The sequence below is a fragment of the Gorilla gorilla genome, chromosome 13 (assembly GCF_029281585.2).
Source record: "Gorilla gorilla gorilla isolate KB3781 chromosome 13, NHGRI_mGorGor1-v2.1_pri, whole genome shotgun sequence".
Lineage (NCBI taxonomy): Eukaryota > Metazoa > Chordata > Mammalia > Primates > Hominidae > Gorilla > Gorilla gorilla.
In genome coordinates, this window is record NC_073237.2 from 90,767,957 (window position 1) to 90,793,605 (window position 25,649).

At 51.8% G+C, this 25,649-nt stretch overlaps 2 protein-coding genes across 4 annotated transcripts; both read right to left on the reverse strand.

Moving 5' to 3' along the window:
* Positions 1–779: 779 nt before the first annotated feature.
* Positions 780–14,952, reverse strand: NUTM2F (NUT family member 2F). Of its 3 annotated transcripts, XM_019033167.4 has the most exons (8): positions 14,755–14,952; positions 11,391–12,087; positions 8,364–8,492; positions 7,256–7,395; positions 6,699–6,756; positions 6,371–6,653; positions 5,776–5,892; positions 780–4,208 (listed from the first exon to the last, which is right to left on the reverse strand). In XM_019033167.4, exons 1-8 carry the CDS (start codon positions 14,768–14,770, stop codon positions 4,170–4,172), a joined length of 1,479 nt encoding a protein of 492 aa, XP_018888712.4. In that variant the 5' UTR covers positions 14,771–14,952; the 3' UTR covers positions 780–4,169. The 3 variants fall into 3 exon arrangements, with proteins under 3 accessions (XP_018888712.4, XP_063553142.1, XP_004048340.5); XM_063697072.1 differs by having other exon boundaries at positions 4,170–4,208; positions 6,371–6,756; positions 14,755–14,874; XM_004048292.5 differs by lacking the exon at positions 780–4,208 and adding an exon at positions 4,351–5,413 and having other exon boundaries at positions 6,371–6,756; positions 14,755–14,874.
* Positions 14,953–23,103: 8,151 nt separating this feature from the next.
* Positions 23,104–24,668, reverse strand: LOC101129469 (prothymosin alpha). Its single transcript, XM_004048293.5, has one exon. It carries the CDS (start codon positions 23,670–23,672, stop codon positions 23,340–23,342), a length of 333 nt encoding a protein of 110 aa, XP_004048341.3. The 5' UTR covers positions 23,673–24,668; the 3' UTR covers positions 23,104–23,339.
* Between the last annotated feature and the right edge of the window lie 981 nt (positions 24,669–25,649).

A 25,649-nucleotide genomic window follows, 5' to 3' on the forward strand; every position in this document is an offset into this window, starting at 1 on the left:
TCTCACTCTGTCACCCAGGCTGGAGTGCAGCGGCACAATCTCGGCTCACTGCAACCTCCGCCTCTCCGGTTCAAGCGATTCTCCTGCTTCAGCCTCTCATGTAGCTGGGATCACATGTGTGCCACCATGCCCAGCTGATTTTTGTATTTTTAGTAGAGGCAGGGTTTCACCATGTTGGCCAGGCTGGTCTCGAACTCTTCACCTCAAGTGATTCACTCACCTCGGCCTTCCAAAGTGTTGGGATTACAGGCGTGAGCCACTGCACCCAGCCTAGGGGTTTTCTTTTTGAGGTGATAAAAATGTTCTAAAGTTTATAGTGATGATGCTTGCAAATTCTATAAGTAGACTTAATGCAGTGATGGTTGCAAATTCTATAAATATATTTAATGTGGTGATGGTTGCAAATTCTATGAAAAACCCAAATTGTACAATTTCAATGAGTGAAAGCATGCTATGTGAATGTCTTCATAAAGGTTTTATTTAAAAAATGAGCAAACGGTAGAATGTTAACATGGCCCACGTCTGTGTGGTGTCTATATTGGTTTCTATTATATGTTTTCTATGTGGTTGAAACATTCCTAATAAAATGTGCATAGTTTTTTAAAAAAGAAAACACATCAGTGGACGTGAATGCAGGATGTCTTATGAATGCTCACACAGAAGCTCCCATTCCTGAGGAATGCAGGGAAAAGCAGAAGATGGAGTAGGAGTTGGCATGGCCCAGCTAGCTCAGATGACACACGATGGTCCCAGTGGCATGACTTGGTTTGTGCGATTTGTGCTTTGGGGTTTTATTTTGGCACATTATAAAGGAGTAAAGCCTGTATACAGTCAGTTTCTGTCTATTCTAATGAAGGGAAGGGGATGAAGGGATTTACCTTGACTAACCATCCACTTGCATTGATTAGGAATCTTGTGATCCTATCGTCACCCGTGAGATTTCTGTGTTGTTTGTGTTTAATGTCAGAGAATATCTTTTAATCGCTCATACAGTTTATGCAAATACCGTATACGTGATAAACGTCCCTACAACATGATCTTTGGAATGAACTAAGACAAAGGAAATTCTGAGGAAGGACCATGGCATGAGAGATGGAATTCATCCTTCCGAGGACTGAGATGAGGACGGAAAATGAACCATCGGTAAATACAACCTTAGTCCGGATACATTTGCCTAAAATGAGCTCAAAGGGCACAAGTGTGCAGACAAAGCATGCTCAATGACATCATAACTCAGAATTCAGTAAAACCCAGTGTATCAGCTCCCTCACAGGGGATGTGCCAGGGTGGGGGCCACTGTTGAGAGTCTGCACCCAGTAATGGTCAGGGACTCAGTGACAATGACTCTGGCAGCCCTGGCTGGGTATCAGCCGATTGGCCAGGAGGGGGCAGCCTGGCCCAGATCCCCCAAACCAGGTGACTCTCACTAACATTTCCCAGGGCACCAAGATCTGAAGGACATCATGGGATGCTGAAGTTAGAATCAAAGTGCAGCTACAAAAGGGCAGCCACCTGGAGCAAGTCCATCCTGGTAGCTGTCAGAAAGCACTGCATGTTTACTAACGGGGGCCGGCCTTGCTCACATTGTCAGATGGAGTTTCTCAGGAGGCCATGGCTTCTTCAGGGATCTGTCGTCCAGTGGTGAAGGGAGTGGTTTCTGGAGGCAAACCTGCCCGGGGCCGCCCCAACTGCACTGGCTCCCAGAGAGTGACCTGGCTGCGTGAGCAGGGAGGCCAAACCCACCGAGAGCCTCAGCATACCCCCAGCACCTGCTGTGAGCAAGCTGCTTGGCTTCCCCAAGTGTGGATATGACGATGTCATGGGTGTTTACAGATTCCCTTGCACTGTGTCCCACAGCAGTCCTGGTTCACGTGTGATACACTGCACTTGGGGTGGAGGTGTGCTGACAGTCGTAAAGAGCCGAGCCTTTCTTCATTCTTTCCCATGGCTCTGATACAGTTTCCAGATACCAGTCAGGAAGGAAGTTCCTGAGATGATGGACCTTGTCCTAGTCACATAGGGCTGCTAGGACAAAGTGTCCTAGACTTGGTGGGTGGGGGAGGCGGTGCGTATTAAGAAACAAAATGTATTTGTCAGTCTGGAGGCTGGAAGTCCGACGTTAGGGTCACAGCAAGGTGAGGTTCTGGTGAGGGCTCTCTTCCTGGCTTGCAGACGGCTGCCTTCTCACTGTGTCCTCATGTCAGGGAGAGAGAGAGAGCGCTGGGATCTCTGCTTCTTACCATGGCCCTAATCCTATCATTAGGGCCCCACCCTCATGTTCTCTTCTAACCCTGAATAACTCCCAAAGGCCCCATCTCCAAATACCATCACGTTAGGAGTTAGGGCTTCAACACAGGAACTGGGGGGGGGAGGGGGGGGACACATGTTAAGTCCATCAGAGCCCCCCAGTCAGCCCCACTGTGCCCATTTAGGGGCAGATTGTAGGGCTCAGGCGGGACACAGAGGTGAAGGAAGCATAGGTTCTGCCTCTTGGAAATGGCTCAGCCAAAACAAGGACAGGGACAGTGGGGCAGAAAACAGCTAGTGGGGTAAACCAGCAGAAGCCCCGAGGTGTCACTAAACCAAGGTATCACTTTCACCCTTAGGTGAGGAAGTTGGCTGAGCACCCACACATGCCAGAGTACAGACCACATTCCCTTCAAACACGGCTCACTTAACATTCCTAAACCCTGCAAAGGGGAGGTGTTACCTTGTCTCCTGAGGATGGCCCTGAATGTAGAGGAGTCACGGGAGCTGCCCACATCACCCACCAGTGACTCTTCACTCCCCACATTTTCCCCAAGGGCCTGTTGTGCCCTCAGCTGGGGAAGCCCTGCCAAGATAAACTCTCCTTCCCAAAGGCGAAAGCGGGTGGCAGGCCTCCGACACTGCCCACATGGAGCAGAAGGGATGGGGCAGAGAGGCATCTGTCTGGCTGACTACTGTGTTCTGTGGGCAGATGGGGCCAGAGAGAACCCAAACATGGCTCCCTTTGTCACTTGGCAGAGGGACCAGGCCGCCATATACCAGAGAGCTTTGCCCCATCAGCTTCTGCTGCTGGGCCAACTCCCAGCACCATGACCACAGCTCTGCATGCAGGCAGTGCTGGGACCAGTGCTCTGGCAGTCACAGCGGTCCTGAGCCAACAAGGGCCCTGGGGAGGAATCAGAACTCAGACTGTGGAGAAGAAGGTGTTGGCCAGGAGGGAACCAGGGCAGGTGCTGGGTCCTGTCCATGCTGGGATCTGAGATTCTGAGAGGTGGGTTAGGGGTAAGGGGGGCAGAGGTCGGCCACATGGGGTGAGGGGAGTTCAGCAGAGATGGGGAGGACAGGACAACCTGGGAAAAAGCAGAGTATCCTCCCCAGCCTCAGTCCCTCTCCTGATGCAGTCCTCATCTCACTCATAGACTCCAGAAGTCTCCCTTCAGTGAACACCTGGCCCCCGACTCTCAGGGCACTTCCCAGACAGCCAGTGCCACATCCCAGGCAGCCCCTGCTCTGCCCTTGGGGTCTGTGCCTGGCAGAAGGGCGACTGACCCTCGGCCCCTCTCGGCCTGGGCCCCAGCTTCCCCTGGCCCTGGGACCAGCAGACACACCCACCTTGCGCCTGGCAGGCTGGTCATGCTTGTTCCCGTTGGTGATGGTGTGTTGGGAGGGAACTGTTTTAGATGCCAATGTAAATCTGTGCTACATCAATTCCACACGAGTTCAGTCATCATATGGGAAGGGAATCATAGCTGTGGGGGGGGGGCTCCATGCAAGACCCTGAGGGCCCCTGAGGCCATTCCATGTGGCCACAGCAAGGAGCATCTGCTTCAGCCAGTTGGACAAGACTCTCTCCTGCCCAGAAACAGGCAGAGGGACTTCCCCTGCTCTGCGCCCCTCGTCATATCCCAAACACACCCATGTGGACGGTCACCTCAACGTCTCCCCTCAGCCCAGTGCCCATGCTCTTCCTGATGAGGGTTAAGCAGGAGCGGCCGCCTCTCCCCATGTCCATGTTGCAGGCAGCTGCCTTCTCCTCAGCTCCCACCGAGCAGAACAAAAGCCAGCCAGCTCTCTCCATCCCAGGATTTTCCAGGGATACTGATAATGATGGGAGGCCCCGAGAAGCCTCCCTAAAGCAGGCGGGGCCTTGTGAGTGGGTGGTGGGAGGGATCAGGGCTTCCTCAGCATCTGTCAGCCCCCGGAGCATCTGAAGGGGCCCCCTATAACAGGAGGAAAGAGTGGGGCCAGCCCCTGTGGGTTCCCAGTGCCTGGCCTCTCCCAGTTCCTCAGCCCTGAGGCCTCACAGACACCCTCCACAAAGCAGCACGCCAAGGGCAGAGGCAGCAGCCCTGAGAGCATTTTCCAAAACAACTACATTTATTCACATTTACACACAAGGCCCCCAAGGCACTGCTTCCCACCCCCCAGGCCCTCCCTTCTCGCCCTCCCCGTTCAGCCACCTTCTCCCTCCCCTCTCTTCCCTCCCCTCCTTCCCCTACCCTCCAAAGCTAAGGCCCAGCAAGATCAGCACTGGAGGAGAAGCAGCCTTTGCTTTGGGGCACCGGGTGCCATGAGGGTCCGAGAGTTCAGAGCCCCACCTTTGGGGACTGGCATCAGAGAGTCTGCCCCATGGCGGCCCCTACTGGCTACAATGCCGCTTCTTCTTCCTCCTGGAGGCCAAGGGGTCACCCTTTCTCTTTTGAGACTGTGAGGGGCCACCCAGCCCCCAAGCCAGGGATTGCTCCCCAGAGATCCTGAGCCCAGGCCCTGGGTGCAGTGTCTTTTCAGCAGGGGATGGGCTTCCAAAGAGAGGTCGCTTCTTGGACTTGCTGGCAGCAGAGGGTGCTGGGCTGAGGCCTCTTTTCTGAGCACATGGAGACTGAAGAGCTCCCTGGGGTCCTCGCCCTCCTGGGCTGAGAAGGCCCGAGGAAGGTACAGGGCTCTGGGACAGCCTCCAGGGCCTCAGCCTGTGGTGGGAACCCATGACATAGACCATGCCAGGGAGTTCCGTCTCCTCACTTGACCCCTTAGCCAGCCCATGTGACTCCTTGACAGGAGACTCTCCAGGGAGACCCAAGGCATCCTTGGTCCCCAGGCCGGGGCAGGTGGGTCTGTGGTCCTGGGGAGGAGAGGTTGGCCGGACAGCCTTCAGCCTGGGGGAATCCTGACATCCCAAAAGCACAGCAGGGTCTTCGGACCTGGCCATGCCAGTGCGCACTCTGTCCTGTCCCTGAGGGTCCTGGGCAGCCGTCTGGGGTGGGGAGGTTTCCACGCTGACCCTTTGTTGGGGGTCAGGGACCTCTCTTGCTGCTTCTTGGCCAGCTGCAAACTTAGAAGGACTGGAGTCCAACCGGGCCGTGCCATGTCGAGGGGCTGCCCTCCCGCACCGTTTCTCCTTCAAGGACAGGAGGCGCTTCTCCACTAGCTGCGGAAGGAAAGGGGGCACTTACTGGCGCTGCCCCAGGTGTGAGCAGGGCCCAGAATGGTGGAGACCAGGGCACTTGGGTGGGAGGCAGGGAAGCCTGAGGCAGCTGGGCTTCGTGTCAAAGAGAGAGGGTGTGGCTCTGCCGGGCATCCCATTGGGCCTCACTGCAGCTTGCATCCTGACTCCCCTCCCTGGCTCCTCTCCATCCTACTCCCTCTGAACCTGCATCTTCCCACCCCGGAGTGGCTCCCCAAGAAGCTGAGCATCCCCAGCAGGGTGGGCTTAGACAATCGGGTGGGCCTTGTGTGCCGGGTCCCTCCTGCCCCTGGAGTACCTGGGTTCCCCTCCCTCCGCTGCTCTACCTGGGCAAGGGTGAGTCCTTCCTCCTGCTCCAGCTCCTGGCTTAGGGCCAAGAAATCCATCTGTGGATCTGGGGAAAGCAATTCTTCCAGGAACCGGGGGTGAATGACGGCCTCCACCTGGAAACAGAAGGAAGAAGGTGTGAACTTCCTGGGGAGGGAGTAACCTGGAGCCAAGGACACCCGGAGGAGATGCAGAAAATGGGGAGGGCCCCATTCCCACCCTCCTGGGGCTGTTTCATATCATGGCGACCACCAGCTACACGCACAGACCACAGACCTCATAGCATACACACATACAGACAGAGACACACAAACCACACACAGACACACAGACCCATGTACAACACAGGAAAAGACAGACACAGGTAACATACACACTCCACACTCACACCCACACAGACACACAAAGACACAGTAACAAATCACAGACACAAACACACAGCAACACACAGACACACACAGTCACATACACAGACACTCAAATCCATGGAAATACACATACTACTGAGTAGCTAAGGAACAGAGCTTAATTCCAAGGACCTGAAAGTGCCACCCCGTGGAATCCTACAGACTACAGCACTCCAGGCAAGCCCACCTTGGTGACAAAGTCTTCCTGGGAACACAGCTTGTCAATGTAGCTCAGGAGGCCCGGGTCTGAGGTCATCCCGTCCTCTTCCTGCGGCTGCTCCACTTTGCCCTTTTCCCATTGTCCCTCAGGCTCCCCTGTGTTCCCAAGGTGAGACCCCAGCAGCTCCTCCATGATGTCCACATACTCCTGCACCACTTCAGGGGGGATCTCCTCAGGGACCTTGGTCTCTGCTGGCCTCTGGGGCCTGGGTGGTGGCAGGTGGGCCTTGGTCTCCGCTGGCCTCTGGGGCCTGGGTGGTGGCAGGTGGGCCTTGGTCTCCACTGGCCTCTGGGGCCTGGGTGGTGGCAGGCAGACAGTCGGGGCCTTGGGGCCATCCTTGCTGGGAAGGTACACTAAGGCAGAGAGGGAGGAGGATGGGTGTGGTGAGGGCCGCTCCTCCTGCCTGCACCACACAGGGGAGGGCAGGGCTTGGGGATGTGAAGTGGGTCCCAGCTGGGTCAGGACCACCTGAACCACAGCGCCCCGGAGGAGACGCCGCAGGAGGGGCACATCTGAGACAGCATTGCTTGGGAGGAAGTTTGGAGCCACCGATATGCCGTGTACTCTCCCCGCTCATCCCTGCTTCCTAGGCAGAGCATATGTGGAGTTTTGGACAGGCAAGGGGAGAGAGTAAGTAGGAAACTTGACCCGGTCAATACCCTGCTTCGTGATCACGGGCCACCCATGAAGTAGGTATTGACCTGGTCAATACCCAACATACACTCCCGGAAGCTGTCCTGTTGGAGGGAGCAAATCCCCCTCTTGAAGGGAAGCATGGGGTGTGGGGACAGTGGCCTCCCTTGGCCCCTTTGGCCTTTGCCATGGCTCCTGTGGGAATGTGGGAAGCTGTACCTGGCTGCTTGACCACCTCAGGGGCAGGGGGTCCTTGAGGTTCAAGCCTCGGCGGGGCTGGAGGAGGCAGGCTCTGGGGCCCCTTCATCCACTGCGATTTCTGAATCTGCATCTCCTCCTCAGCCTCAAACTCCAGGAACCTGGGGGTGAAGGAGGCCCAGGCTGTGCTGAGAGGGTCCAGGCCCCCTCCCCCCAGGACCAGGCAGCAGCCGAGGGCAGGGATGGGAGGGAGTGCCTCCGGCGGGCTGTCCAGGCCCTCACTGGGACCCATCCCCCAGTCCCAGGAGGGAGCTGCTCCCAGAGTTCTGGGCTCACCCTCCCTCACCCGGCCCCTGCAGAGCCCATGGCATCAATGGGGCTTCCTGACTCAAGTCAGGGCCACGAGGTCCAGGAGGGTCCCGGGAACCCCTCCTCCAGGTATCAGCTGGCCGGGGGTGGGGTTGATGGCAGAAGGCGTCAGGGATGATGCCCAGATGCAGGAGTCCTGAGGCTGGGACTGTGGGCCCCTGAAGGATAACCCAGGGACACAAGGCCCGGGAGACCCCTGGTCCGGAGGAAGCAAAAGCTGAGCCCAGAGGACATGGCCCGTTTCCCCTGAGGCTGCTGTCTGTCTGTCTTCACGGACGGTTCTGCCCAGGAGCAAAGGCAGTCAGGCCAGAGAGGGGTCTCATGGTGTCCCAGGTACAGGTCTCCCCTGACCCAACTCCCTGGCCAGGCTGGGATGGGAGAAAACCGACTTCCGGCCACTGCTGTGAGGAGCCTGCCCCCCACTCTGTCTTTAGTCACTAGCTCCCCTTCTCCCCCTCCCCATAGCTGGAGGAGACCCCCTTTGGGCTGCGATGCTGGCTGCTCCCGCCATGACCCCCAGTGTCAAGGCAGCGGTTGGCCCCAGGCCAGGCAGGGGGTGCTTCCCAAGAGGGCGGGACAGAGACCCCGGAGCACTCTAGGTGGCAGGAGCAGCTTCCTGAGGGAGCCAGGGGCCCAGGGCGTCCTGTGTTTGTCCACACCTTCCTCATGTTCCACGCTGAGAAGCCACCACAGCCACCGGGCCTCTGTCATTCACTCTCACCCCGCCACACGGGCCCTGCCCCCAGGACCCCAGACTCACTTTTCCGCCATCTGGTAGAAGATCATCCGGTCAAAGTTGCTCGTGTGCTGCCATTCCCGCATGGCCTGCCACAGTCCCTCCTCCAGCGTCATGGTGGGCTTCCGCCGGGCCAGGGATCGGAGAACTGGGCTGTAAACCAGTGCAGTCAGTCCCAGTCTGTAAGCCCACCCTCCATCCCGAGCCCACCTGGTCCCAACACCTGGCTCCTGTCCTCCCCACATCTGTCCTGCCATCTGTCCCTGTCCTGTTCTCCCCCATGTGGGCTCCTCAGCCTCCAGGACACACCCCCAAGATCCAACATCAACAGAAGCCACTGAGTGGCCTCTCCGACTGCCCCTCAAGTCCTCGGTGTTATGATGTTGACAAGTGAACTCAGTGCTATGGGTGGAACATGTGTGTCCCCAACATTCCTGTGCTGAAGCCCTCAGTGCCAGTGTGTCAGTATTTGGAGGCAATCAGGGTTAGAGCAGGTCATGAGCGTGGGTCCCAGTCATGGAATCCGAGCTCTGATAAGGGCAGGAGGAGACACCAGGGCTCTTGCTCTCAGCCACAAGAGCACACAGCCAGAGGCAGCTCTCTCCAGCCAGGAAGAGGGCCCTGACCAGACACCCAATCTGCTGTCACCTTGATCTGGGACTTCTGGCCTCTGGAACTGGGAGACATGAATGTGTCTTGATAAAGCACCCAGTCTATGGGATTTGTTACGGCGGAGCCTGAGCTGACTGAGACACCATGCACACAGAATGACCTGGGAGCGAGGGTTAAAGTGCAGGTTGCTGGGCCACAGGACTGAGCATTTAACCAGCTTCCTGGGGACTCTGGAGCAAGGCAGCCCCTGGGGACACAGCCTCAGGGTCCTGGAGCTTGAGGAGCAGGAGCACACGTCCAGAACCAAAGCAGAGCGGTGTCCAAGCCACTGCAAGCAGCCAGGCACAGCTTCCCACATTCCCACAGGAGCCAAGGCAAAGGCCTGTGAGCCCGGGGCGGCTACACTCCAAGAATCAGGGTCCCCAGTGCACCGGGACTCCGCTCCAAGGGGGGATGCAACCAGTTCCAGGGTGTGGGGGCAGCGAGACTGTTGGGGAGGAAGATGGGGCCGCCTTCACCTACATCCCAGGCAGGGGACTCCCCTAGGGGAACGGCCAGTGTGTTGCACGGTGGATATGCTCAAGCTCCTGTTTGCTCATCAGCGGGAAACACAGGGTCACAGAGGTGCCGCGGGGTGGAGAGAGGCAGGGACTGGGAATGAAACCACAAACTCTCCCAGATGCTGATGTTGCTGCCTCACAGACACCACAGTCCACGGCTCTGGGCTGCTGGGCTCGTGGTGTACTCAGAGCTATCACTGGAGCCCGTGGCTTTGGGGAGCACTCTCCTAGATGGCCTAGTCCTGATAATGGTAGTAATGGGGACAGTAATCATAATTGCTGTCATGTAATGTGTCATAGTATGTGCCAGGCACTGTGCTACGTATGTCATATGTGAGCTCAAGTCATCTCTTTGCCATCCTCTGAATGAAGCACCATTGTCCTTTTTTCTAGGGGGGATTGACGGTGAAGATGCAAATACCTGCCCAGCATCGACCCTAGTGCGGGTCCCAAGACCATCCCCCTGTGCAGGCTCCACCACCGCTGTGCTAACTGGACCGCGGCAGAACAGTGTGGGTGTGTGCCAGGTTCCTGCTGGGCCCTGCAGCTCCTCCCCCCAGCCCCATGTGATGTGCCCCTGGCCATTGACACTCAGTTCGAGGGAAGGCACTGGGGTGTACACTCAAAGACCTAAACCCAGGGTGGGTGCGGTGGCTGATGCCTGCAATCCCAGCACTTTGGGAGGCTGAGTCCGGTGGATCACAAGGTCAGGAGTTCAAGACCAGCCTGCTCAACATAGCGAAACCCCGTCTCTACTAAAAAATACAAAAAATTAGGCATGGTGGCGGGCGCCTGTAATCCCAGGTACTTGGGAGGCTGAGGCAGAAGAATCGCTTGAACCCAGGAGGCAGAGGTTGCGGTGAGCCAAGATCGCACCATTGCACTCCAGCCTGGGTGACAGTGCGAGACTCCATCTCAAACAAACAAACAAAAAAGACCTAAACCCTAACCGTGGCTCATGTCACACCAAGAACGCTCTCTGACCTGGGTCTTCTGTAAACATTGTTGTGAAAATTATTGAAAGTGAAAGACAGGCACGGTGGCTCATGCCTGCAATCCCAGCACTTTGGGAGGCCGAGGCAGGCGAATCACCAGGGCAGGAGATTGAGAGCATCCTGGCTAACATGGTGAAACCCCGTCTCTACTAAAAATACAAAAAAATTAGCCGGGCATGGTGGCGGGCACCTGTAGTCCCAGCTACTTGGGAGCCTGAGGCAGGAGAATGACGTGAACCTGGGAGGTAGAGCTTGCAGTGAGCCAAGATCGTGCCACTGCACTCCAGCCTGGGCGACAGAGTGAGACTCCATCTCAAAAAAAAAAAAAAAAGAAAAGAAAAGAATGTAAGTATTGGGGCGGGGCATGATGGCTCATGCCTGTAATCTCAGCACTTTGAGAGGCTAAGGCGGGCAGATCACCTGAGGTCGGGAGTTCAAGACCAGCCTGACCAACATGGAGAAACCCCATCTCTACGAATACAAAATTAGCCAGGCATGGTGGCACATGCCTGTAATCCCAACTACTCAGGAAGCTGAGGCAGCAGAATCACTTGAACCCGGGAGGCGGAGGTTGTGATGAGCTGAGATCGCACCATTGCACTCCAGCCTGGGCAACAAGAGTGAAAGTCCATCTCAAAAAAAAAAAAAAATTAAGGATTGGCTGGACTCACGGGACAGTGACAGGCAGTTGACATGAGGCCCCTGACAGTCTGTCCTGAGCCGCAGCCAGATTAATGTTGCTGAAAACGTACCTTCCCATAGCACAACCCATCACCCTCACAACCGCCCTGCAAGCTCCCCTGAACAGTGTGACCTCCTGTCCATCCAGCAGCCTCTTTATGAGTGAGCTGCAGGACAAGCTCTGGCACCCCGAGGACACTCACATGAGGAAGCAGGAAAGCGCTTCAGTGTCAGGACTCTGGGGAAGGTGCCTCCGGGCCAGGGGCTTGTAGTGCTGCCAGAGTCGGAAGTTCTCATAGACACTCTTGGGTTTACAGGAGTCGGCTGGCGGGGCCTTGGCCTGGGAGGGAGCCAGGCTGCCCTCTCCATGAGCCCCTTGTGGCCATGGCCCAGCGTTCCCTGGGGACACGATGGGGGCCACCTGGGCAGCCGGTGGTGGTGGTGGAAGAGGAAGGCCATGGGACCAGCCTCCCTCACAGGCCTGGGTGCCCCCAACCACCTGGGCAGAGGTAACGGGCACCCCAGGAGCAGCTGCCAGGAATAGGGGAGGTGGACACATGACACCTCCACAGAGGGTGCCTGGAGCCTGCCAGACGAGGGGGGCCTGAGTTAGGATCAAGGTCTGTGCCTGAGGGGGCTTCACAGGCCCCACTTCTGTCCTCATCTGGACAAAGACGTTGGAAGCCCCGGCCCCACTCGGGCCGCGGCCATCCTGTCCTGCCACTAGAGGGGTGCTGGGGAAGGCAGAGAGCACCAGAGGGCCGGCTGGAGGAACCACTGCAGTCACGAGGGGCGGTCTGTGTGCTGGGCCGGGAGCGGGTGTGGCAAAGGGCAGAGCCGTGAATACAGACAGGGAGGTGCCAGGGTTCACGGTCATGCCGGGTCCCAGCACTGGGTATGCTGTGGAGACAAAGGAAAGAGGTGAATGAGCTGGGGTCTCCAGGTCCACACTAGTCACTGGGGAATCAGGGGAGTCCCAACAGCTGAGGGCATGTGACAGGGAAACTCTGCAGCTTGCAAGTGTCCCTGAGTGTGCATCAGATGCTCTGTTCCTTCACAGCAGAGTCACTCCACTAGAGAGCCTGGCGCCAGTCACCAAGACTCCCTGACCCTTGTCTGCCAAGAAGAAACAGCCAAGCCTTTGCTGTCTCTGAGGGTCTCCCTCGGGTGTCCCTGGCAGACTGCACCAGCTTCACAGGCATCTCCCAAGCCATGGGTCAGGGATGAGTCTCTCGGTGGCTTGGTGGCTCTCAGTGTGCTCAGCAGCAGGTGAGGGGCCTACCCCAGGGCAGTGCTCAGCATTCAGAAGGCCGACAGGAAACCAGAAGTTTCCGAATATTATGGCCCCATCTCCTCTTCAGTCTTCCTTTCCCTGAAGCTCTTGTAAACCCCTTTCTTTCCTAGCTCAACACAACAAAAGAAAACCACTGGATAGGCTGGGCGTGCTGGTTCATGCCTGTCATCCCAGCACTTTGGGAGGCCCAGGCGGGTGGATCACCTGAGGTCAGGAGTTGAAGACCAGTCTGGCCAACGTGGTGAAACCCCATCTCTACTAAAATACAAAAATTAGCTGATGGTGCGTGCCTGTAATCCCAGCTACTCAGGAGGCTGAGACATGAGAATTGCTTGAACCGAGGAGACAGAGGCTGCAGTGAGCCGAGATCGTGCCACTTCATTCCAGCCCGGGTGACAGAGCGAGACTCCGTCTCAAAAAAAAAAAAAAAGAAAAGAAAACCACTGGATGGAAACTCACCCAAGCCAGCGCCCTAGGAACCCTGAAGATAACCCATAACACATCACGCCCAGCATGCAAGTGATTGTCCTGGCACCACCCACACAAGTGTTAAATAGGGGTCAGATTCAGGCCACCCATTCCTCAGTGCTCAGTGGTCCCAGCTGCCACTCAGGAAGCTCAGTTCCCAGGGAGCAGATCTGAGAAGCAGTGGTGGAGTCCCCTGAGATATTGTCATTGTGTAGCCAGCAACAACTGCACATGGCTAGAACACAGCCAGCAAATGGTGAGCAGCAGGGCTATCAGGGGAGGTGTCTAGGGATTTTCTTTTCTTTCTTTTTTTTTTTTTGAGACGGAGTCTCGCTCTGTCACCCAGGCTGGAGCGCAGTGGTGCGATCTCAGCTCACTGCAACCTCTGCCTCCCAGGTTCAAGCACTTCTCCTGCCTCAGCCTCCTGAGTAGCTGGGATTACAGGCGCCCGCCACCATGCCCAGCTAATTTTTGTATTTTTAGTAGAGACGGGGTTTCACCATATTGGTCAGGCTGGTCTTGAACTCCTGACCTCGTGATCCACATGCCTTGGTCTCCCAAAGTGCTGGGATTACAGGCGTGAGCCACCGCGCCCGGCCAGGGATTTTCACAGCTGCTAGTCGTGTTACACTAAATAGTGGGACAGGGAGCCCATCTCTGGTCCTTCTCCTTTGAGCTCCCAGTAACTGAACATAGGGACCAACGAAGAACCAGGGGTTCTTGGGCCACAGGCCAGGTGAGGCAAAGTTGTCTGGAACTCATCCCTGTTCACTAGGACCTCATGCAGTCTCTAGTCAAGGGGAATAAGGGATACAGCACATGCACCTCATCAGTCAGGACACACATCCTAATTTGAATAATAATAATAATAGGACTGTCTTCCTATTTGTGCGCTACTCTCCTTCCTCTACTGAAAAGGAAACCAGCCTTTTCAGACCCTTCCACTGAGAACCAGCAAGAATCCACACCTGTCGCCCGTTCATGAGGTAGTATAAATGGAACAGGAGCAAATTCTTCACCTCCACAGTAACACAAAGTACAGAGGATGGGCCATGAGCTAGCTGATGAGAGGAAGTGGGTCTGAAGACCTGAGCTTCCACCAAAGGGCAAACAATTCAGAACAACTCAGGAAACCCAGGCCCTGTGTTGCCTGAACTTCCCCATTCTGCCCCCACCCCTGTTAAATCAAAGCCAACAGCTACCTGAACTGACGGAGAAGCCATCTCTGGGGAGGAAGCTGAGAGGCTCTGGGCTGTGGCAGTTACAGTGGCCCCCAGCCTTGCCCACCCAGAGGCTGTCACTACATGCTCTGTCACAGCCAACCCACCCAACAGTTTTCTGGCTGAGACCACTTCTCCCCACTCCTCTCTAAGAACTAGAAAACTCCAGTCCAAATTCCTCTAAACACTATGGAAGGGCACCTTCCAGGTGCCTGAAGACACGGCACAGGGCTCAGGCTTGCCCGTCATTCTCCCTGGGCCACCAGCACAACACGATCCCACCACTCCCTATAAACACAATGACGTGACCTGTCCCCCTCTAGAAAGGATCAACCCATCCTCTCCATCCTTTCCACTACACGGTGTATTCCCCCAGGCATCTTGGTCCACCTCTAAGGAGCCCTCCTCCCTAACCACAGACTCAGGGTGCCATGGCCATCCCCAGGTGTGATGTCCTTGGGGACATCCAGTGCTCCCTCCCTCAACATCAGCCCTATAAGCTGTCCCCAGGGACAGTTCAAATTTGAATTCCCAAGGAGTTGAGGCAAGGCAGACTCGGATAATGCCCCATCCCTACAGGCTCACCTCCATTTGAAGCCATCCCCTCAGGCTGGGCACTGACCACCACTGTCTGGCAGCTTCCGCAATGAAAAAAGTCAAGGGCAGGACCCAGAGAGTGACCTGACTCAGCAGATCCTCCTGAGTCCAAGTGGAGCAGGGAAAATTTGCATATAAACAGGTTTGGAACACAGGACCCCAGACATTCTGCAGAGGGGGAGGGGCAGTGGGCAGCCGGGCTTGGCGGGGGTGGGGGACATTCTGTGAAGGGCTCTGGCCAGTAGGCAAGAACCTGAGGTTCCCTTCCAACCGGACGGCAGCAACACAGACAGTGTGCGCCTCTTTAGGCAACTTTTAAATTGTCCTTCTGACTCACAGCAAAAGCTTCTACCTGATGTCCCCTTTACTTCCATTCTTTATCAACAGACCTATTTTTGTGCCAATCACCCCATCCTCCTTCCCACTTTGGCTCTTTCCCACTCTTGATGAATTTCAACAGGGGCCACACTTACTTAACAAAATTCAGAACACGTTTTCAGTCTGAGAAACACAGGGGTTCTTAGGAAGGCAAGGGGACTGAGTGTTTGAAATCAGAATGGCCTCAGCTGATCCAGGCTATTAGGTGGCTGTGTGCTCATCATTGTTTAGGAAGCAGTCCTTGTGCCCCCAGGTCATGTGTGTTGCTGGAATCTGTCCACACCAGTAGGCCAGCCTTACTTCCCGTCCCCTTTCTTAGGAAGACTCAGTCCAGGAAAGAGTGGCTATGTGACCTACAGCACCGAGACCAGAAATCCTTTCATTTTGTTTCCCAGCATATTGTGCTGGTGTTAAATGTTTATTTTGTATCTTTTACATGATTTTAACTTAACTAAGCAATACTTTTGCATGGTTCCAAATTCAAGTTGTGCACAGTGGACTAAGCAATGACCAGCCTTCCTCCCACCTCTTTTCTCTGGCCACCACATTTTCTTTCCTGGAGGAAATAGGTGTTATCTGATTCTTTTTCATCTTTCCAGAGATATATTATGCAATCAAAAGCATAATGAAGCTATTTTTGCTGTCTAAAAATATTTTCAGTTTTTTTGGGGTAAAAATTAATATATTAATATGTTCTAGTATTCTTCTGATATTTGCAGTGACTGTATTTGTCCCAGTAATGTGGTTCCTCTCTTTATTTCTGTAGGTAAATTGCTAGAATGAGATGTTGGACTGTTTTTTAAAATTAAAAATACATGAAAGAACATAGTGGCCAGATTTAGCAAGTATGAATAAAGAATACCAAGTGGAATTTGAATTGAAGATAAACAGTGAATTAGTTTTTACTATAATTATGATCCATATGACATTTAGAGTACACTTTTACAAAAAAAAATCTGTCCTTTATCTGTGCTATTCACATTTCACTGGGATCTTGCACTTTATCTGGTAACTCTTCCCAAAAAAGTGTAACATATTAGGCAATTATTGTTAACTCTCCACTGTGAGAGTGCGGACTTGCAGTAAGGAGACTCAAGTGTGAATCTTGGCTGCACCACAAAAAGATTCTGCACCACAACCATTGCAGAAAACAATAGCAGGCTGATTTGTTGAAAGGAAGTCAGAAGTAGCCATTATACCGTTCTCAGCTTCCAGGTTTAGTGGCAGTACGCACAGTTTTAAGGGACAGGAGAGCAGAACACCGTCTTTTTCTTTCCTAACATAAAGTGGCTTACAATTCCTAGAACTCTGGTTTCTCCAGGAGTTAGAAATCCACAACCCACGTCCATTCTGAGACAAGCAAGGATGCTAACCACCAATGTCCCATCCCCATTCTCATGCATCCCCTCGCATGTGTGAATCCTGGCTGGAGTCTCTCAGCTCATTGCTGTCCTCATCTTCATCACAAGTGTCATCACATGTGGTTCTCAGCATGGGAATTATTGTAGCCTGTCTTTAAAAAAATCTTCATTCTCATTTTCACACAGAGAATTGCTGTTTATCAGCGTCAAAATGACAGGAAAGAGCACTCATGTTCTGTGTTGTGAACAAGGGGAGTGTTAGGAAACTGGTCAAAGGAGATGAGGAGTGAGTACTCAGAGCACAGCAAGAAAATCTGAGACACAGATGTCACTCCCTGCTGGGCAGCAGTCTTTTGCACTGATGGGTGGGTGTTGGGGAAGGGAAGAGGCCTTCAGCCGGACCAGTGCACACTGTGAACATTCACTGAAACACACCCTGTTGCCACTTAAGAAGCATTTGCCCCTTTCGAAGACATTTGGACTCAAGAAGGCAGAGTTGCAGAAAACGTAACAGGGGCCACACTGCAGGGGCAGGCAGTGGATTGCAAGTCTCAAGCCCAGGGTTCTCCCCTCCTTGCCTGGGTTGTGTGAAAAAGTCATTTCCTAACTCCTGTCCAATATCCTCATGAGTTCTCGGTTTTGTCCCAACTCTAAAACTGAATGGTCCAGCGAGCATTTCTATGAAATGCCTCCACAGTGGCCACTGGGAGGGGAGTGACCTCCACACAGTGACTGCCTGTCTGGATGCTCCCAGGCCTTTTGTCCTCCGAGACACAGCTGCCTCCTTACATGCAGCCCTCTTCTGCTGTGCAATTCTACCTCGATCTTAGCTGAGAAGATCAACGGAGAGCAATTCAAGCAAAATCATGGTAAACTTACCAAAACCAAACCAAACAAACAGTAAATGCTTTGGAGATCTTTCTGAGGACTCGATCTTTTATCACGGGGCAAAAACTTAAATGATTTTCAATCAGTAACTTCATCTAAGAGGGATGTTGAGGCAAAATATCACACTCAGGCACTGAAAAAGGGCAGAATTCTTGTTTGCTTCCTCCCTTGTCAAGTTAGTCAGTCAATGCTTTCTCAAGATGCTCACACATGGCTTTGATACAGGATTTGAATGAGTCTTTTTCTGAGCCACTGATACAAAAAGTATATTGTGGAAGTGTCTTGTTTCAATTCTGCAATCGCTTCTGTATGTGTTTGAAGTCCTAGACCCCAGGAGGAGAGACAATCAAATTAGCCAAAGGTAATTTGTGAAGACTGGCCATAGAAGGTGGTGGCTAAAAGTCCTCTGGCCCCTGCTCTCTGAGCATGCCCACAGAAAGTCCTGGGCCACACTGACTGCTGAGAAACATCATCTCAGGGCTTGGATCCCCTGTTCAGAGGACAGATGCTCTTCCACCCAATCACTGAACAGTAGAGGAATGGCGGCTCCATGCTGTGTCTGGCAGAGCTCTCAGTCTCTGCACTTGAGGCCCTAGGCCGTCATAGACGTGAGGCTCTCTTCAGTGTCATCACGTGGAGACAGATGATAGGAATCCTGCAAATGAGCAGAAAGGATCTGATGATGAAAGTTTCTTCTGAAGCTACTACAAACTCAAGTCAGTGAGTTGCTTCTGTACTAGTTTTTTTTTTTTTTTTTTTGAGATGGAGTCTTCCTCCCACCTTGAAGTGCAGTGGTGTGATCTCCTCTCACTGCAGCCTCCCCCTCCTGGGTTCAAGCAATTCTCCTGCCTCAGCCTCCCGAGTAACTGGGACTACAAGTGCGTGCCACCACGCCTGGCTAATTTTTGTATTTTTGGTAGAGACGGGATTGCACCATATTGGCCAGGCTGGTCTCGAACCCCTGACCTCAGGTGATCCACCCGCCTCGGCCTCCAAAAGTGCTGGGATTACAGGCGTGAGCCACCGTGCCCGGTCAGACTCTCTCGTTTCTAGGAGGGACGGTCTTGGAGGCTCCAAGGAGAAGGCGTCGCCTGACCCCAGGAAGCGCCCAGGTGCAGCGTCCCTCCATTTCCCCATCTCCTGCGGGGCCCTCCCAGGGCGGGCTCCAGGCCTGCCCAGTGCGCCTGCGCAGGAGCCTCGAGGCAGGCGGGATTCCAGCGCGCAGCCGGCCGCCCTCAACTGCTCCCAGCATCGGTTGCCGGTGGTTTGGAGCAGGGAGACGACGCAGCGCGAGCGGAAAGGGCGGTTACCCAAGGGCCTTAGCTCTCATGGCGTCCTCCGTGGTGTTACCTAAAAATAAAGTTATTTGTGATTAGAAGGTAATCGCCTCCTGGTCATGCTTCTGCTGGTCACCAGTGTCTGCGGGGCGACCCCATCCTTGTGGCCAGAGAGGGCCTGTGGCTGCGCTCAAGGCGGGAGCGGTCCTTAGCGGGGCCCTGCGGGTCGCCCAGGCCGCGCTCCTTTCCCTTGCTCGCCTGGCCTTGAAGTGAAGGCGGAGGTTTAACAATGCAGTGGGAACCCCAAAGTTTGTCTCGGCCGTGCTGCTCACATTCCAAACAATGCAAAAGGTTGAGGAAAACCTCAGCAGTTGAAACCGTGATGCATTTCAGCAAAGAAGTAGCTCCTGTCCTCGTAAAATCAGTGAAGTTCTCACGGACGACCTCGTTGAGTGAGTTGTGAAGCTTGTTGCCTTAATCAGAATGATCAGCCAGCATGCATGCTCTAATACGCTCGTTTGTCAATGATATGAGCAGCTGCAAAGTGGAAGAACAGGCCTTTACTCATAGTCTGTTCACTTGGTAGCACAAGTTGGTTGTGGAAGCAAGAGTGTGGCCAAAGTCAAGAAAAGCTTCTATGAGAATCGCTTACTTATGTGGAATTTAAATAAAAAGTAGTGTATATTATTATTTGTAAATTGTAGACTACACATGTGTTATATCTAAAATTTACTGCACACACGTGTGCGTCTTGGGCAGTTGGTCAGTGTGTGTACTTGAGAATGTGAGAAAGATTTGTTTTGCATTTTGGGGGGTGTGAGATTTGTGGGGGTGGCTGTGTGTATGTGAAAATGTGTTTATATGAATGCTTAGTTTGGAATTTGTTACATATTTAATTGGTGAGAATCTAATATGTATTCACCTGTGTGGGTTGGTGGTGTCCGTGTGGAGATTGCAGATTAAAGAAGGTCATAATTGGGCTGGGCATGGTGGCTCATGCCTGTAATCCCAGCACTTTGGGAGGCTGAGGTGGGCGGATCACTTCAGGTCAGGAGTTCAAGACCAGCCTGGCCAACTTGGCGAAACGCCATCTGTACTAAAAATACAAAAATTAGCCAGGCGTGGTGGCATGCACTTGTAGTCCCAGCTACTCGGGAGGCTGAGGCAGGAGAATTGCTTGAACCCGGGAGGCGGAGGCTGCAGTGAGAGGAGATCACGCCACTGCACTTCAAGGTAGGAGCGAGACTCCATCTCAAAAAAAAAAAAAAAAGAAAAAAGAAAAGTAAAGAAGGTCATTCATAACTATTCATAACTGCTTTTGTGAGAGTGTGTAGGTGTGAGTGTTTATATTTGGAGGATATGAGGTGTAATATGTGTATACAAGAAGAATTGGGGTTCGATATTTGTGATTTGGGTTGTGAAGATGTATTTTCCGTAAGTTTTCTGAAATGAATGTTAGGGATTTGTATTTGTCTAATGTTTGGCAGATCTGGAAGAATTATCTTGTTGTGCATGTGGGCAATAATAGAGAAAGTGCTTGTGTCTATTTTTGTGGATGTACACTGTGGTTTACATATTTGGGGAATGTAGGAAGACCATTTGTGTACTTAGGATATGTTGCATCATTGTGTGTGTTTCTTTTCACGATTTTCAGGGATTGTGTATGGCCATTTCAATGTGTGAGGGCAGATCCATGACTATTGGGGGACTGGTAGAATGAATGTGTGCAGTTGTGAGGTGGACTTTGTATGATTCCGTGTCTTGGAAAATGAAGGAGTTATTTCTGTGTGAGCATTTAGAGGTGTGATTACATATGTGCAGGTATTGTGGGACTGGATGTGTATTTGGGGATATGAGGTGGCATGTTTGCATATTTGTGGCGTGTTAGTTAATCGCAGGTATATTTAGGGCATGTAGGGAACTCCATGAGTATTGAGTGTGTGTGTGTGTTCAAGGGCATGGCAGTTTGGATGAATGTTTTGTGGAGCTTTGTGCTTGTATTTTTCAGTAAGTGGTTATTAGGGTTATATATTCTGGGAATGTAGTATATGTGTCTCTGATAGAGAGATGGGGTTCTGTGTTTATACAGGAGAGTGAGAGAATTGAATTTATATGTATTAGAGGTATGTGATACGGTTATTGGTTAGCACTTGGCGATGTGAGAGACACTCCCCTCGTTTACAAAGCAGTGCCCAGCTGGTTTGTGCGAGTGGAGAATATGGTGGACCAGTTCCTAAGGAACAATGACCTGTGCTACCGGTGAGCAGTAAGATGTGTTTCTTCATAATGTCTTTTGTCATGTGGTTAGTGTGGTTTACACTTCCCCCAAGTTATAATTTTTTTTTTTTTTTTTTTTGAGATGGAGTCTTGCTCTGTCGCCCAGGCTGGAGTGCAGTGGCGCGATCTCAGCTCACTGCAAACTCCGCCTCCCGGGTTCACGCCATTCTCCTGCTTCAGCCTCCTGAGTAGCTGGGACTACAGGCACCTGCCGCCAGGCCCGGCTATTTTTTTGGATTTTTTTAGTAGAGATGAGGTTTCACCGTGTTATCCAGGATGGTCTCGATCTCCTGACCTCGTGATCCTCCTGCCTCGGCCTCCCAAAGTGCTGGGATTACAGGCGTGAGCCACCGCGCCCGGCCCCAAGTTATAATTTTAATAGCCATCTTTTATTGTGTATTATAATACACCATGTTGGCCAGGCTGGTCTTCAGCTCCTGATCTCAAGTGATCTGCCTGCCTCAGACTCCCAAAGTGCTGGGATTACAGGCATGAGCCACCGTGCCTGGCCTTCTTTAGATAATTTCAACCAGTTTATAACAAAAATTTTAAAATAGACTACAACAAAGTAGAAGACAGACCACGACATAGAAAGTAGAACGAAGTTAAAATTCTGGGCTAATACAATTATGCTGGCTAAACATCTTTAGAAGCAACAAGGTATAACAGAGAATGTAGATTTTGAAGTCAAACACATTTGTTCACCCCTTCCTTACTGTATAATGTTGAGCAAGTTGCTTAATTTCTGAGATGTAACATCCTCCTCCACAAAATGATGTAACAATTATGTTGTAGAGTGTTGTGAGAATTAAATAAAATGACATTATGTGTATTCTGGATGATACTTAATCGATTTTCTTTCCTTTAAGCTGTTATTTGAGATAAAAGGGAGACAGAATTATGCAAATTTTGTTGTTGAATATAGGCTTTGTTTCCGTGATTCTTGGAAGTGTGGTTCCTGGACCATCAGCATCAGCATCACCTGGGAAGCAGTTAAAAATGCAAATTATCAGCCGGGTGCAGTGGCTCACACCTGTAATCCCAGCACTTTGGGAGGCCGAGGCGGGTGGATCATGAGGTCAGGAGTTTGAGACCAGCCTAGCCAACATGGTGAAACCCCGTCTCTACTAAAAATACGAAAATTAGCTGGGCGTGGTGGTGGGCGCCTGTAATCCCAGCTAGTTGGGAGGCTGAGGCAGGAGAATTGCTTGAACCTGGGAGGCAGAGGTTGCAGTGAGCCGAGATCGCGCCACTGCACTCCCGCCTGGGAGAAAGAGCAAGACTAATTCTCAAAAAAAAAAAAAAACTTGTAAGAAAAGCAAAAACGACAACAGAAAAACAATCTTTTTTTTTTTTTTTTTCTGAGACAGAGTCTTGCTCTGTTGCCCAGGCCGGAGTGCAGTGGTGCGATCTCGGCTCACTGCAAGCTCCGCCTCCCGGGTTCACGCCATTCTCCTGCCTCAGCCTCCCAAGTAGCTGGGACTACAGGCGCCCGCCACCGCGCCCAGCTAATTTTTTGTATTTTTAGTAGAGATGGGGTTTCACCGTGTTAGCCAGGATGGTCTCCATCTCCTGACCTCGTGATCCGCCCGCCTCGGCCTCCCAAAGTGCTGGGATTACAGGCGTGAGCCACCGCGCCTGGCCCTTTTTTTACAAGATTTTTTTTTCTCCTTTGAGATTATAATGAACATGGTCACACCACAAGTAAAGTCAGAAGTAGGACGGAGAACGGTCCGAAGGCTGGTTTGGTCATCCGAGATCATTAAAGGTGGCTGACCCTAACAATATGTACAAAAATATAAAATGTAAATTAAAAATACAAGCAAATTTCTTTTTTTAAAGTACTTTTAAGAAAAAAAGCAGGCCGGGCGCGATGGCTCACGCCTGTAATCCCAGCACTTTGGGAGGCCGAGGTGGGTGGATCACGAAGTCAGGAGATCGAGACCATACTGGCTAACACTGTGAAACCCCGTCTCTGCTAAAAATACAAAAAATTAGCTGGGTGTCGTGGCGGGCGCCTGTAGTCCCAGCTACTCGGGAGGCTGAGGCAGGAGAATGGCGTGAACCCGGGAGGAGGAACTTGCAGTGAGCCGAGATCGCACCACTGCACTCCAGCCTGGGCGACAGAGCAAGACTCTGCCTCAAAAAAAAGAAAAAAGAAAAAAAGCAGGGCCTTGGAAGTTTTGGTTCTTTTTTCCTCCCCTGTTGCAAATTCTTACGGTTTAGGTTGGGTGGTGGAGAGTGTGTGTCATCTGTGGGTGGCACTGCCCATGGTGGGCGGGCGGGCCTCAATACTTGAAGGTGACTACGTTTAGATTCTGAGACAGGAAATGGAGGGTGAATAGGTCATGGCGGCCTCTTTTTTTTAGTTTAACTTTTCCTTTTTTGCTGTCTAGTCATCCTTGTCGGTCTTCTGCTTCTTGGTATCGACATCATCATCCTCATCATCTTCAGCTGCCCGCTTGCCTGTAGCAGACTCAGCTTCCTCGTCTTCATCTCCATCCTCTTCCTCACCACCACCTTCTTTTTCCTCCTCCTCTTCCTCCCCACTTTCTTCCCCTTCTTCATCTACCTCATTGTCAGCCTCCTGCTCCCCATTTTCCTCATTAGCATTCCCGTTAGCAGGGGCGTCTCTTCCATTTTCCGCCTCTTTCACAACTTCCTTCTTCTCCTTTAAGTCCTTGGCAATGATTTCAGAGCTGGTGTCTACAGCTGCATCTGACATGGTGGGGCACGCCGGTGATCTGATGCAGGGGATTAAAAAGAAAACGAGAGTTCAGGGACTCCGGCGATAAAGCTGCCAGAGTCTGCGGCGGAGGCAGCCGCGGCGAGCAAGGAGCTGGACAAGGAACAATGCAAAGATGGCTTTTCAGAGCAGCCAATCGGGATCTTGAAACTATTAAGGCCTAACATCATTAGCACTGTTTTCTCCCTCTAAGACATATGTGGCTTTTCACTTTATTTTCAACTGAATGCTTTCGCTGTTTTGGGTTTAGCAAGCTTTTGGTCTTAAAAATATCCAACAATGCAGTTAAGAGGCCAAATGACTTTATGCATGAAACATTGTTAAGATGAGGAATTTTCCCATAGAAAGGTGACCAGATTTGAGGAAATTATTTAGTCAGTATAAACATTTCTCTGGATTTAAACAGTACAGATTTTACTTTCAGGCTTTCCTAATAAAGTTTCTAACAGACCTGGAAAGGAGAAGGAAGAGTAACATCTGTTGCAAAATCCCAGTTACGTGTAGGACAAATAAGAATCTGGGAGAAAGGTGACTTGCCCAAGTGACACACTAATTTGGGATATATTAGGGAGAACCATTAATTCTTGTCCATAAGGCTTGATTTAGAATTGTTTTTTATTTTAATGGAAGTTCTGTAGAAAGACAGGAATACTTGGAAAAATTGAGCCACTTGTAAATACTTGGAAGATGAGAAAAGAGAATGGTTTAAAATCTTCTTACCATATCCCTATTCTCCTCCTCTTCCTCCTCATCATCAGAATCACAATCAGTCAGTCAAGGTTGGCACTTTATTAGTGTGAACAAGGTCAGTATGAAAACACAAAGTATAGGGAAGTTGTGACACCCAATGTGTACAATTTCTAAGTCACACCTCTCTGTTTCACATTTATTTATTTATTTCTCAGTTTCACTTTAATATGGTTATAGGACCACCAGGTTCGATTGCCTGTTGCATGGTAACAAACCAATGCACCAGAACAGTGGGGATTGCAGCAGAGAAAGAGTTGAATAATTGTAGAGCAGCCGAACGAGAAGACAAGACGAGAGGAAACTTCAAATCTGCCTCCCTGAGAGGTTTGGGGATGGGGATTTTAAGGGGTCTGGACAGGTGATGGGCTAAAATATGGGGATTGCTGACTGGTTGAGAAGTGGGGAGTGAAGTCATGGGACCAGGAGATGCTGAGTCGTTTTCTTGGTAGGGGTTTTCAGACGGTTGGCATCAGCCATTCTGCTGGAATTCAGGATCTGAAAAACACCTTAAGCAATTCTTGGGTAAAAAGGTCCAGTGTCAGATTCTATCTATGGGAGCAATGGGGGAGCAGGTGGTCAGTGTGCTGCATGACCCTCGATTAGTTAGCAGCTGCAGGGAAATGAGTCAGAGCACACCAGTGCATGCTGGTTGATGCCTGACTACAATACAAGCCTAAAGCCTGGCTTGTAATTCTCATTAACCCTGTGAGGGTGGGTTTTCCCTTGGGCTTTTGCCCCATTCTAAGCAACACTTCTATGGATATTTTTGACTACATGTTTTTTGTAGTGCACACTGGAAAATATTCTGTGTGCTCAAATTAATTTTTTTCCAAGACTGTTTCTCATTTTAATATCCCAGAGCTTCTCTTGCATTTTAGGCTGCAATGGGTAAAGAAAGTTATATCTTCATTCCTTTGTCAAAAATTTATTGAGTGCCTGGGCACTCAAGTGCTGTAATCCCAGCACTTTGGGAGGCCGAAGCAGGAGGATAGCTTGAACCCAGGAGTTCAAGACCAGCCTGGACAGGAGGATCACTTGAGCCCAGGAACTGGAGGCTGCAGCGAGCCATGATTGCACCACTGCACTCCAGCATGGGCAACACAGCAATACCCTGTCTCAAAAACAAACAAAAAAAAACATTTATTGAGTGCTTACTCAATGGTAGTTAGGCACTGGCCTGGGCACTGGAAAACAGAGAAATATAAC

What these genes read in the sequence shown, in the direction of transcription:
- LOC101129469 (XM_004048293.5), bottom strand. Translation starts at nt 23,672, where the DNA reads ATGTCAGATGCAGCTGTAGACACCAGCTCTGAAATCATTGCCAAGGAC.
- NUTM2F (XM_004048292.5), bottom strand. An exon ending in TGAGGTGGTCAAGCAGCCAG is followed by an intron (nt 6,757 to 7,255) that starts GTACAGCTTCCC and finishes TCTCTGCCTTAG; the next exon opens with TGTACCTTCCCAGCAAGGAT. An exon ending in AAGGACTCACCCTTGCCCAG is followed by an intron (nt 5,414 to 5,775) that starts GTAGAGCAGCGG and finishes TTCCTTCCGCAG; the next exon opens with CTAGTGGAGAAGCGCCTCCT.